Raw genomic sequence first — 12,909 nt, 5'->3', positions numbered from 1 at the left:
TCGCAAAGCATCTGCCGGAACTACTGCTTTGGGGTGTCAAATAAATGAATAGTATTAATATGGATATGCACTGGTAAAAGTACATTGCTATACGTGTGTGTGTAAACACATTAAGAATTTCAGGTGTATAAACACGTACGCACACAACATTTTCGTGTTGCTCACAAACCTATGACATGCAGTTTTTAGCCAAGCACCTCGCTGCTGTCAGAGTTTTCCCAAGGCCTGGAAGGGTCTGGAAATGAGCAGCCATCCCCTCTCAGCAGTTCTGTGCAGTGACAGACGGCTTGAGTCATGCTTCACCTTAGGAGAAAAAAAGAATGAGTAATCATTTTGTTTGAATTGCAATAAGTATGAAATATTTCTTAGGAGCCAAAAAAAATCTTGGAAAAGCAGAAAGATATTCTTACATGGCTGGTCATAATAGAAGCATTGTCACATTGTAGTATTTCTTTCTTAAGGGGAAGAAAGTGTTGGGATTTCAAAATGTTTCATTCATGAGTGTATGAAATGAGCACATAGGATAGCACTTCAGAAGCATTTAAACTGGCAATTAAAAATTTAATAACTGCAATTACTTGCTTTTGCTTTAATAAGTACAATTTGTCTTTGATGTGAATATCTAATGAAAAAGCCCAACCTCTTGGAGCCCAGCATTATATGATTATTGGAAGAGTGAAAGCATTACCAAGTTTCCTGGGTTGCCAGCAAGGTGCCTTTCTGCAGCCAATTTGCATTTTAGTTTTGTAACATTTTGGCTGTTGAAGCCATTATGTCGGTAGATACTGACTGCATTGCTCTTTTAGGGAGGTAAAGAGTGCTGTTGGGAAAAAAGTCCTTTTCCCTCCCTCCCTCCACCCCTTCCTAAAAATGACAGATTTTTTTTTCCCAAAGAAGGAACACCCTCATTTGAAAACTGCCATTGTCTTTGAAATTTGCTTCTTTAAAGTAGAACTGTGTTTTAAGAGAAAACTTGTGTGCTGGCTATAGTTTTCTGGGTTAAATTCTTATTTTCACTTTGAAAATTTCTTTTCAGCTGGAAAAATGTTTTAAATTATAGCCATTAAAAAAATTGCTCCTAGCAAGCAAAAATACTGTGGAAAACCTGTAATTTAGACAAGTACCTACATTTTATTTGCTCTGTGCTGCTGAAATTTAGAATCTCTTCCCATTTACAGTTTACTTTTCACAGAACATTATTAACTTTTTGGCTTCATACATGATCTTCTGTCAGATGCTTTTGATTTGTAATTTAGCAAAGTATAATAAACAGTGCAAAAGTCATGAATTTTCCTCTGCATCCTGAGCTCTGTGGTAGGGAAAATGTGATAAAATGTGTACCTTAAGTCTTGTTTGATGATCTCTCAAAGCAAGTTTGCCTTCTGGAAATAATTTCTGGGGTTGAAGAGCATGGTATTAACAGATTTAATGTGGCTATTCAGTGGATTGGTGGAGTACTATGTGAGGTTTAACAAAATGAGAGAGACAAATTGAACATCAACAAAACCTACATCTGTGAAGAATTATAAATTTAATTAGAAAAAAGGGCAAACTTAAAAGACCTCATTAACTAATCAGAATTTGATGTTACTGATTTAAGATTCTTAAATGGATGAATTTTAAGTAGCTTTGCTATCACTGTCCTTTTTTTCTCGCCATGTACTACATAGTGCCCAATCTGCAGTCTGTATTAAGGAGAAAGATGTGAATGTTACTGACAAAAATCAAATTATACAGAGTAATGTTTTTGAAGTATTAAGAAGAACGTGTATGCCATTTAGTCTATAAGGCATTTTTAGTTCGAGCAGAGCATTGAGTATGAAGGGGGTGTGACAGCTCCTTTTTTTTTGTTTTTTTTGTTTTTTTTTTTTTTAATGTGACCCATTTCTGTCCAGATAAGGCCAAGCATTTGGGTTTTTTCCCCCCCACTTTTTATTTGATATGTGAGTTATGTTGCCAAACTTCAATTACCCAGAAACCTGTTGACAAAATGGGAATATATGAGAGAAAGCACAAGCACACACCACCCAGAAATGTTTTTATTCTATGAATTAACTGGTCGTCATAAGTGTGGTTCCTTACTACATTGTAATTTTGTACTGCACATAAAAAACTGAAAGCATGTGAAGTGTAGCATTTTGTAAACTGTAACTAATTTCAGTCACATCTGTGTCTAATTGTTGTCTGCATTCGCATTCTTGAGAGTAGATTTATTTTTCCTGGACCACTCTGTGGATTCAGCTGACCAGCCTAAGTGAGGATTAGTTGTTTTAAAGTTATTTTGATTAAAGAGTCATTTTTAAATTTGGTAACGTGCAACACATGGTTTAAATAATCCTTGAGACACAAAGGAATATATCTAAAGTATGTCTAATGAAAATGAAAATTGTGGATATGAACTTTCACAAATCATGGAGTGTTGGAGGACATTTAAGGTATATATTTAATTCACTGTGAATGAGCTGGTTATTTTTTTTGCCCTGTCCCACAAATACATTAATGAGATCTTTCTTGCTATGCACATACATGGACATCTATATATGTATATGATGTATATATTTTCAAATGTGCAGAAGTTTCTATTTTTGTAAAAATTTGGTACTTAAAATAGTGAGGATTACATTTTTTAAAATTTGAATCAAGTATTAATAATTGTGTAGTGCATGTTGGAAAATATCAGTTTGTTAAAGCATCCATTTGAAAAAGGAAGTCTTTTCTATTATAAAAGATGGGTTTTATAAGATCCTGTGCAAGAGGGAGTGAAGATAGCTCTGTAGGCAAACCTAGTTCTCACCTATAATTTTTTCCAGGTGTTTAGAAGTAACAGCAGAAGCATATCCTAAGGCACTCTGCAGCAGTTTCTGGGATAAAGAACTAAGGAGAAAAAAAATTCCTTAAACCAAAATGCAGAGTTTTGACTCTATCTGCAAGTCTAGTTTGATTTGGCATGCAGCGATGTATTGAAAAGCGTGTTATGCAGTACTTTAAGTACCCAGTTATAAAAAGATTGATGTTCTTCAGCATGCATTATTGCATGCTTCTTGACATCATTTGTAGTGCTCTTCTTTGCCTGACTGCCCCTAGCAGTTGTTTACTCTTGCTAGTAGTAATTCTGTCTGTGATTAAAAATAACAAAAAACCCACCCTACAGACACATAAGTAGGATTTGCTCGGATGATTTTTATGGCACTTCAAATGCCTCATCTCCCTTGTCTTTGCTCTGTGATCATTTAAGGGATGTCAGTTCAGGTTGAATGGAAACGTACAAGAAAGATCCTCACTGCAGACATTGGGAGGATATATACCTTGCCCAGAGAAGCTTTCGTGTGCTTTTAAGCTAACAGAGTATATTTCCACCTGAATTTTATCACCTGCTGACAATTGTTACTGCCTAAAGGTTGTTGGTAAAGCAACAGTGTTTTTCTGATGGAATATGAAAACTATTACTCACCTGAGTTATAAAAGGAATGATTTGATTAAACTAAAAAATTATTGGTGGGCTTTCCAGTGGAAAAAGATTCCTTTTCTTCATGAGCGACCTCAGAGGTAAATTCTACAGCTTCCTCCCATTTATTTAGCCAGAAGTATCCTTTTAAGTAATTTTACCAGAAATCTCATTAGCAACTGCAATTTTTAGGAATAAGACTATGCAATAGCATGTGGAGTTTTTATTTTAATTTGATCTGGCTGGAGATGGGCTTCTTTTAGAGGTGATTCTGTCAGGCTGTGTGCTTTATAGTGAAGGTCTTTACCATAGGTAGACTTGCCCGTTGTTATTCTCTACCCCTCCTCCCCAAAATATACCATCAGCATCTTCAGCTCGCCTTTGGGGTGAGCTTGACTTGTGTGTTCCCTGTGGCACGGAGGAAGGATGGCGAGGAGCAAAGGAAGAAGAAAACCAGTGTGATGAGGGCAAGAATCTGTCAGGACCGAAGGAGGAAGAAGGGATGAGAGGAGCGGAGGATGCTGCGGGGCTGGGGCAGGAGCAGCTGGTGCTGCCCTTGGCGGGGTTACCTTTGCGGTGCAGGCAGAGCCGAGCCGAGCCGAGCCGAGCCGAGCCGAGCCGGGGGAGGAGGAGTGCGGAGCCCCTGTGCAGCTGTCACGGGCCCCTGATGAATCACTATCCCGTCACTTGGCTGCCGTCCCCTGGCGCGGGGAGGAGGGAGAGAGACCTGCCGGGGAAACAACAGTTGAGCCTTCAATTTAAAGACAATATGCCTTTCAGGGGCACCGCACCCTCCTCCTCTCCCTTTGGATTTAAAGGACAGAATTGTCATCCGTAGTGATATCCTTTCTTTAAATTAAGGCCTCATAGTAAAGTGGAGTAATAGAAGCTTCTGTTTGTTTCCCTGGTTTACAGGTGCAGAAGTCCCAAACCAGTTCAGATGTTGCTGTTTCCTCAAGCTGCAGGTAAGAATTTGACCAAAAATTGCTAATTTTTTGCAAGCCTTTTATTGTTGGGGATTTTTTTAAACTTCAAGTGATGAGTAAAATATTTATTCTTGTTTCTCACATTAAGCAGATGAGTAAGTGCTGGAGCGTAGCCTTTACGTGTGTGCAACCAAATCTGTAAACCATGAGCACGTATCTTTTACACAAAATTGTTTGAGTTTATATTTGATGCAGGCGTTTTGAACTCATTGCAGTATCATCTTCTTCTTTTTGTGTAGAATGTTTTAGGTAAAGAAATATTAAATGAAGGATCTAGGTTTAGAATCTGTGATAAAGCTTCAGTTAAAATACAAAAGCTTTGTACCTGAAATGACACTTAGAATATTTATACCATTACTGCAGGAGTAATTTTATATAAAATTTTAATAGTCTTTAAAAGAGCCTAAGCATTACTTTTAAACTGAAAAAATTACTAGTTCAAGTGCCTTGGAGGCACAGTAACCTATGAAGTTTCTACTGGGAGCAATTACTTTGAATGAGTACATCAAATAACAATCTCAAAAGTTTTAGGTATAAAGGCACAGAAGGGTAGGGAACTTCAGTGATAAGCTCCAACACCAACCAAGGGATATGTCATGGTGGTGATGACTGTTATCCTGTTAATATAGGGCCATTGAAAGCACAAATATTAAATATTTAGCTGCTTTAATGCTGTTTAAATGTTTAATTTTTGCTTTAGCTGGGAATTGCTCTTTCCTCATTTTGAGTGAGCGACAGCTGCTGAGGTACAGCAGAGTGCTCAGGCACACCAGCGCCTGCATGGTCTCACTGTATGTCGGGCAGATCCCTTCCCAGTTGGGCACGCTTTATGTAATCCACAAAGCAAACAAGTGAGCAGACATAATAATGTTTTAATGCTGCATTTGTTTCAAAGGAAACAGAGGAACAATTAAGTAGTTTGCCAGAGTAAACACATACATCAGGAATATCTCATTCCCTGTCAGTAGATGATAGGTTTCCACAATTGCTTCAAGTGTTTTATTTGTTTTGGAGGCCCATTATATTGCCACTGAGTGGTAAATCTTGAAAAAGCAGAGTGTTAATTTGTTTTTAAGAGAATATATGTCTTCATATGTTGGTGATTCCGTCTTTGTACGTATTTTAAAAATATGAGATTGCATCAATTTTTAAAGTGCAGTGCTTGGAATCTAGGTTTTATTTAGTTAGAAGATGCAAAAATAAAGTAGCTGGTCACTCATATTTGGGGCTACGACATGAGTTAAGCGCTGGAAAAGATCAAGTTGGGAAAAGTAGTTAATTTTTTACTAAGTGTTTCTGGGATGTTGATAAATAGCAGGCTGCATCTCATAAAGGCAGTTCCTCTGTAATTCATGTTGACTTATGTCACTAAAACAAGTTGCATCTTGTTTTCAGGTCTATGGAAATGCAGGATCTAGCCAGCCCACACAGACGACTAAGTGGTAGTAGTGAATCCCCCAGTGGTCCAAAACTTGATAACTCCCATATAAATAATAATTCCATGACACCCAATGGCACAGAAGGTGAGCCAGACATTTTTTTTTTTCAGTGTTTCATAGCTTGTTTTTTTTTCTCCTTTTTAGCTTTGGTGTTCTCACAGTCAGCACGCTATATAATGTTTTACTAATTTAGGTGTTCTGTGTTTATTCATATGTTACATAAAGGCAATGTTCAATGTTTATCAGTAGTTACTATTATCAAGTTTCAGCAATAGCTTTCATTACAGGTTTATGTTTCTTTCATGGAGTTTGAGGGGACTGAGCAGGTAGTATGTGCAGAACTTAAATTAAAAAAAAAATGTCAAAAAACTGAAAAGGAAGTTTAATGATGAGAGAAAAGAAGTGGGTGTTTACAATTGCCATAGTACAAAATGTATTTTTTCAGTCTTTCTTGCTATTTTGGTATTTCTTTATGTCTCATTTTTTCTAAGCTCCTAAGGCTATGAGAATTTTGTCAAGTAGGCTAATAAAACTGAGTGTTGAAAGTTCCTCAGGCCAGCTTGCTGCTCTGATGGAGTGACCAAAATTCAAACAGGTGTACTAATTCAATGGGGTAAACTGATATCTATTTCTCAAGAAGCAGTCAGGCAGTTGATAAGTTATGTTTGTTCTCAGTAGAATACTAACAACAGAACAACCTAACAGCTTTGCCAGTAATATAATACATCTATAATACATATAATAATACATATAATGAAACACAGGAGGGTTTATGCAGTGAGCAGCAAAAAATGCTCTTTCCTGAAGCATTTCTATGGCAATAGTGGAAGGATCATATGGGACATTTAACTGGCTGTGTGAACAGAGACTTAATGCATTACTGGAAGACAGAGTCATGCAGGTTCAGTATTGCTCTTCAGCATATATGTATAAGTAAACTGCTACAACTGTTGTAGCAAAGATATGATTTTTTTTTTTTTCCCCCTAAGAACTGGGTTGCAGTAGTGCTGTCAAACTCTTTAGGATTATGGACATGCATTTTTCCAGGAAAGGCACATGTCAATCAAACAGATGTTGTTCCCCCCCTCAATTCCCCACATATCTTTGTTATTCATTGTAATTGGAGTCCTTGGTAGTGGGGACAGTTTATGGGTTATCAGATTAACAGGGACTTGTGCCAGACTTGTGTGTAATTTACTTTTTGCTATTGCTGTAAAAGTATTGCTTCAATCAAATATTAAGCCATAAAAAAACCCAAACCCTTTTTAAAGGATAAATAAAGTACTTACTGTGCTCATGGAGTTTAAGCAGGAAAATACTTTATGTCCATAAATTAATCTTCTTCCTTTAAAATATACAAGTATGTTATTATATTTTTATATCATATTACCAGGTATACACCACTTTTGGTACAGGATAAAATTGCCCTTTCAAATTAAAATTCCTTTAGCTCACAGAAGCCTTTGTTGTAAACTTCATGAGCTTTTCTACCTTCTATATAACTTGAAGGTTCTTTTGTAGAAAAAAAAAAAAATAGGGGGTGTTCCTTGAAACATTGAAAGATGTTCATCATCTGACTTGACTTTTTGTTCGACATGTAGTGCCGTGTGCATCCACTCTGAGAAATGCTTAATATTACTTTGTCAGGAAATGAGGTATATGTTGTATCTGTTAATGGACTGACCTCAGGTAGAAAATAATTTTGGAAATAATAACTTCTAGGTAGGTATCAGAGTTTATTGAAAGAAGTCAATTAAACCATGGTAACTTATTTGTCTGACACTAGAACTTTCCAGTTTAAAAGAATTTGGAGTGAATTCTACCCAGAAAGCTCTAACTTGCAATAGATGTTTGCCTCCTGAGATGAAGCCAAACGGTTTTCTTTTGTTTGCCCTTTTCCCTCAGGTGACATGACCCTCCTCAGCACTGCAGACTGGCTGCTCAGCCCTAGCACACAGAGCCCTGCAGGTTTGGGTGCTGCAGGCGTGGGCACTCAGCATGCGATTTTGGATGTTGTTCCAAAAGTGTCCTGAGAGACAGCTTGTGCTTGGCGGTTCTGCTCTGAGCTCTCTAATTTGAAAATTCCTGTCTCTGATTGCTCTTAAGTGACAAAGAAGGAAAAGTTTTTCAAAGAAACTAGTAGAATAATTTATTTCTGAATGAAATGTGTGCCAAGAGACAAAATTTGTAAGTGAAGCAGATCCCTAAGAATCTGAAGGTGGAATTTTTACTGCTTATCTGTTTTATCTTGAGAAAATGTTTTGTTAGGCTCCTTGAGCTGCTTAAAAGACTTAAGAAGGAGTGGAGTGAATGAAGCAAAAGTTTCCTATTTTTTTTTATGAAGGTTGAAATAAAATTATTTTTTCTGGGGTTCTTGAAGCAGAATCCTGCTGAGCCAGAAGTGGCTGATTGTAAGCATGTGGTTGCAAAGGCTCACCGAACAATTCTTTCTAGATGCTGCAGTGTGGTTTGCTTGATTGTTGCACATGGAGTGGAGATGTGGGTTGCTGAATCTTCACATGTCAAATATAATGTGTGAAATCAGCTTCTACCATGCACAGATTCTCACTAATGTGAAAGAGCCCTCCTTCCCTAGCATAAGAGATCTTCATGTGACTGAGAAGAAGGGCCTCTAGGTATTTGCATGTTATAAATATCTTGTAAAGATATGTTAAATTTGATTTGACTATGGGTGTGATTTTGACAGGTTTCCATACCCTGAAGCACAGGATATGTTCACTAGATGAGGGGAGGGGAAGAAGAAAGAAGAAGGAAAAAAAAAAACCTGTCCCAAAGTGAAATGGCTGCATTTCAAACAAATGTTCATTAATTCCTCTAAGGCACATTTTCAGACTTGTCTTCTATTGATGTTTTTCTGGAAGAGGATGTGGTTGGAAGATAGCTCACTTTCTTAGCTAATATTTTTAGCTTCACACTTAGCTGTAAGTTTTCAAAGCACTGAATGGGGATTTTGTTGTGTGATTGAGTCTGAATTTAATCTCTACATGCAGCTTATATATAATAACTCTTTGTGTGCTTAAATTCACTTTGAGAGAGCAAAATTCTTCTCTTGGCCAGGCAGCATGGTCTTCACTGATGGGGAAGTAACAAGAAAATTATAGACCTTGACCAGACAGAAGTTTCCCAGGATCAAATGCAGAGGACTAAAATGTCTGGCTAAAGGCACTCAGAAAAATCAGGCCTAGTATGCCAAGGTGATGCTGACTATATAAATACTACAGTATTTGAGGTTTTCCTGTTCTCTTTAAGTGTATTTCCACAACATACCCTCTTATCGTAGAAAAGAGCAGGCACTGGACACCATAAAAATTATGGCCTTGTATAACTTGCCTAAGAAAATCTCTTCAAACAAATTATTGGAGTAGGGATCAAAATCGTCATAGTTTTGCCTTATCTCTAATCTTCCTTTGCCAGTGAATTGCCATGGTGGGTTGATACTGAAGGAGTTAAAGGAACAATAACAACAGAAGCTCATAAAATTGCCATTCATTAAGTTTTATCAGACAGCTGGTGGCTATTCCAACACAGTGCCCACTTTGGTGGATACCCTTTAGAGGGGAAAGGCCGTGAGTAATCAGTAAACTTGAAAGGAGTAGGAAATCTGTTTTCCATGGCAGACAACTGCATCCAGTTTCTGCCTACGGTGATCTTTACTTTTATCTTAAGAATGTAAATCAAATCTGATGGATGGCATAGAGTGAGAAATAGAAGCCTGTGGCCCATCATGATGATGTTTTATGCAACTGAAATGGAAAAGAATAGATGAGGACTGGGAGAAGGAGCAACTTCTTCTTATTATTTTCTGAGCAACTTTATTCATTTAAGCAGTACACACCTGCTACTGCCCTTTTATTCGAGTGTTCAAGAAGGAAGGAGGGAAGGCATTGTCATATCAAGTGGGAAGGGAAAATGGATAACAAATTGAAGATCAGATTTTCAAAGATACATAGGAAGGGAGGCTTCAAAGGGAGTTTTACATCAAAAATCCTTTGGAAAAAAATGATTCTCACTCTTTAAGTACCTGCTGCAACTTGAGAATGAGATCTGACACAAAGGCAGTCAAAGCTCTCCACTACGAGACTATCTGATTTGTGGCCATTAAAAAGGTTGTTTTAAGTCTGGTGAACATAAATCCATCTTCAGGGTTTCAAAAGGCAGCACTGTGTGGTATGTTTGCTGTCAAGTTGCAGTATTACAGAATGGAGAAAAAATTGTTTTCAGTATTTCCTAAAGTAATGGGGGAGTAAGATGTCAAAATCTATAGAGAGGATAGAGCTGGTTGCTGTTGTGGCATCTGATGTAGATTTCTCTAAGTAAATTATATTTCTATAAATTGTATTTCTTGAAATTCTAGCAATACTTTGTAGCACTCAAAATAGTCTTTCAGTATTACAATTAAGCAATTCACATTGTCAGTGAATAATTTTTAATTTATTCTTATTTTTTATACAATTTTTGGGTTTTTGTGTGCTTTGGGATGCAAAGTTGTGGTAGGTGATGGTAATCAGGCAAAATAATGCTTCTTTTGGTGATTCTGGTTGTACCTTTTAATTACTAATTTCTGGAGGTCCTGCTAATTATGTATGCTGAAATTTCTATACTTGTGTTTGCACTAAGGAGCTTGATGGTATGAAATTTGTAATTGATACCTTCCTATTTAGACATCCTGAAATAATAGCATACTAAGACTAAAGGTAGATGTAATATTTGCCTTTTAGTAGGGTGTTAGCATCAAGAGCACTGGATGCTGACTTCTTTACTCATCCCAGAAGAGTGCAAGAGGACCATTGTTTGGCCAGAGGCAAAAACTGCAGGGGACCTGGGCTCCCAATAGCAAGCTGGGGGGGTCTGTAGAGGCTAGTAGGAGCCTTCCACCTGATGCCACTTCTGGTGGATAAAAATCAGATACAGCTGATTTATGTGAAGGCAAGGGGCTGACTTGAACTAGCCTTTCCTCCCTGCTCTTCACCTTTTTTTCCTTGCTGTATTACACTGGCTTCCTTCCAGACTCTGTCTTACCTTTTATTCTCCTGCTTCACCAAGAGTCTTTCTGTCCTGAGCACATGTAGCATAATGCTCTATTATTCCTCTTTCATAGGTACTTGGCCAGTGAAATGACTTGTTCACTTCTCTGCTTACTCAGTCAAGCAACTCCTGTTGCAAGGTCTTGGGGAGGAGACTGGCTGACAAATGTTTATTTACTTACTGTCTTTTCTATATGTATGTGCATCCATTTTTGAAAGAGGCTCTATTTCAGTTTCCTCCATTAGCTTTCCTGAAAGAAAGGACTTCCTTTAAGTGATAAGTTAATAGCAATACTGGTTCCAACAGTCATTTGAAGTAAACAAAATACTGCAAATGACAAATTACTTTAAAAAAAAAAAGAAAATCTTAGAAGCACTATTAATTTAATATCATTTATTTTTGAAAGCTTCTCAGATAGATGTTCACAACACATGCTGTTTCAGACAGTGGATGAAGTGTGGGTGTGAGAGCATCCTCTGAGTGTGCCCAAGGCCCCCAGAGCTCCATGTGCCCAGTGGTTGTGCGCAGGCTATGGGCTTTCAAGGGCCTGTGAGGATATCCACTTCTTTTCTCAAAACCAGCCACAGCACATCATTCTAGGGGTGGTGTCTTTCCAGTGGGACCAGCCTGTTATGCACATGTGTGTACAGTTGTGTGATTCCATACAAAAATGTCAAATGAAGTGTCATTTGTCATATGCCTGGCCAGTAATACAGATGAGAAGGAAATCCAGCCCCAGCTGTCACTGTGCACCTGCAGAAGGAACAGAAGTAGAACATCTTAGTCAAAGATCACACCTTAATAGGGTAGTATTTGAAGAGCCTTAGCAACTTCAGACTTGTGGCTTAATGATATAGCATTTGCATTTGCACCTTATAATCTTCTGATGGATTTTGCTTGTCCCAAGTAGATAAAAAAGGATGAAACTTGGTTACACTTCAGGTTTAGCCATGTCATTTCACCCCTGGTCAGTGAGTGAAGTACCTGTGTCACCAGGTTTGATGAAACAAGCTAGGGCATTTGCTGCTGCTAGTGCTAGCTGGAGGGGAACAGAAGCTAGAACTATCTATCTCTTTGTCCAGGGGAATTTGGCTTTAAGTCTGTCAGTCCTGGAGTTCAGACACTGGCCAAATGTAGACCATATTATTTCCCATTTATGAAAAGTCCCACCTGCTTTGTCATTGTGCTTCTGTCTTCATGAGATAGTCTTGTGTCTTGTACACCTAAATGGCAGAGCAGGCTTGACTTCTCCATGCTGCTCTCTTGTTCACATGAAAACCTCCATGTTCCCAGAAGATAGTGAAGACAACCTTCTTTGCCCTTAACGACTGGGCCTGTGATGTTTTGTGGTCATTTTGTCTGGCTTTGGTTAAAGAATGTGAATACCGTTTGGGAGCACTGCAAAATGTTAAACATGTGCATTGTCAGATTCCCAACTGAAAAGAGGAAAATTTAAAAAAAAAGAAAAGAGAATAGTCCATGACACTTTTAGAAGGATTGGTTTTGGATATATGCTGCCTCCATTTGCAGGGGAGAGATACAAACATTTGGTATAACTGGACATGTGAGTGTGAAGGGATAAGAACCTTAATTTGACTCAGATACTCTCATCTCCCAGCTGCAGTGAATTTTAACCCATGACTGTACTTTCAGATAAAAATCCAAGCTGAATCTTGCTTAGCAGCTACAAATACTGTCCACCTTTGTCTCTATCCAGATGTTTTTGAATTTTCTTTCTGATTTTGTTTCTGATTTTGCACTGTAGCAGTGACACCATTTCTTTGTAAATTTAAGGTTTTTACTGCTAGATGAGGAGGTACGAGGATGTTAAAGCTCTTTCACCTTAAATGCATAAGAGGAAGATGAGAGTCTTGGGGGTGTATGTGGTAAAACCACAGCCCAAATATTGGGGAAGTTTTGAAGCCTCTCACATCAGAGGAGGGGAAAGCAGGGAACAGTCTGGGCTTGAACTAGAATGTGCTGCTTTGAGCAG

The 12,909-nt window shown here is 38.0% G+C and overlaps 1 protein-coding gene across 1 annotated transcript in view; it reads left to right on the top strand.

Moving 5' to 3' along the window:
- EYA1 (EYA transcriptional coactivator and phosphatase 1) overlaps positions 1–12,909 on the top strand; it is a 160,267-nt gene that overhangs the window by 69,254 nt on the left and 78,104 nt on the right. Inside the window, exons 3-5 of the mRNA XM_054631621.2 lie at positions 4,361–4,410; positions 5,827–5,954; positions 7,776–7,838. Of these exons, the coding sequence (XP_054487596.2) occupies positions 4,361–4,410; positions 5,827–5,954; positions 7,776–7,838 (241 nt within the window). The remainder of the gene's footprint in view (positions 1–4,360; positions 4,411–5,826; positions 5,955–7,775; positions 7,839–12,909) is intronic.

The sequence above is a fragment of the Agelaius phoeniceus genome, chromosome 1 (genome assembly GCF_051311805.1).
Source record: "Agelaius phoeniceus isolate bAgePho1 chromosome 1, bAgePho1.hap1, whole genome shotgun sequence".
Classification (NCBI taxonomy): domain Eukaryota; kingdom Metazoa; phylum Chordata; class Aves; order Passeriformes; family Icteridae; genus Agelaius; species Agelaius phoeniceus.
Note: the sequence above shows the minus strand (reverse complement) of the source record. Positions and strands in the feature narration are given on the sequence as shown.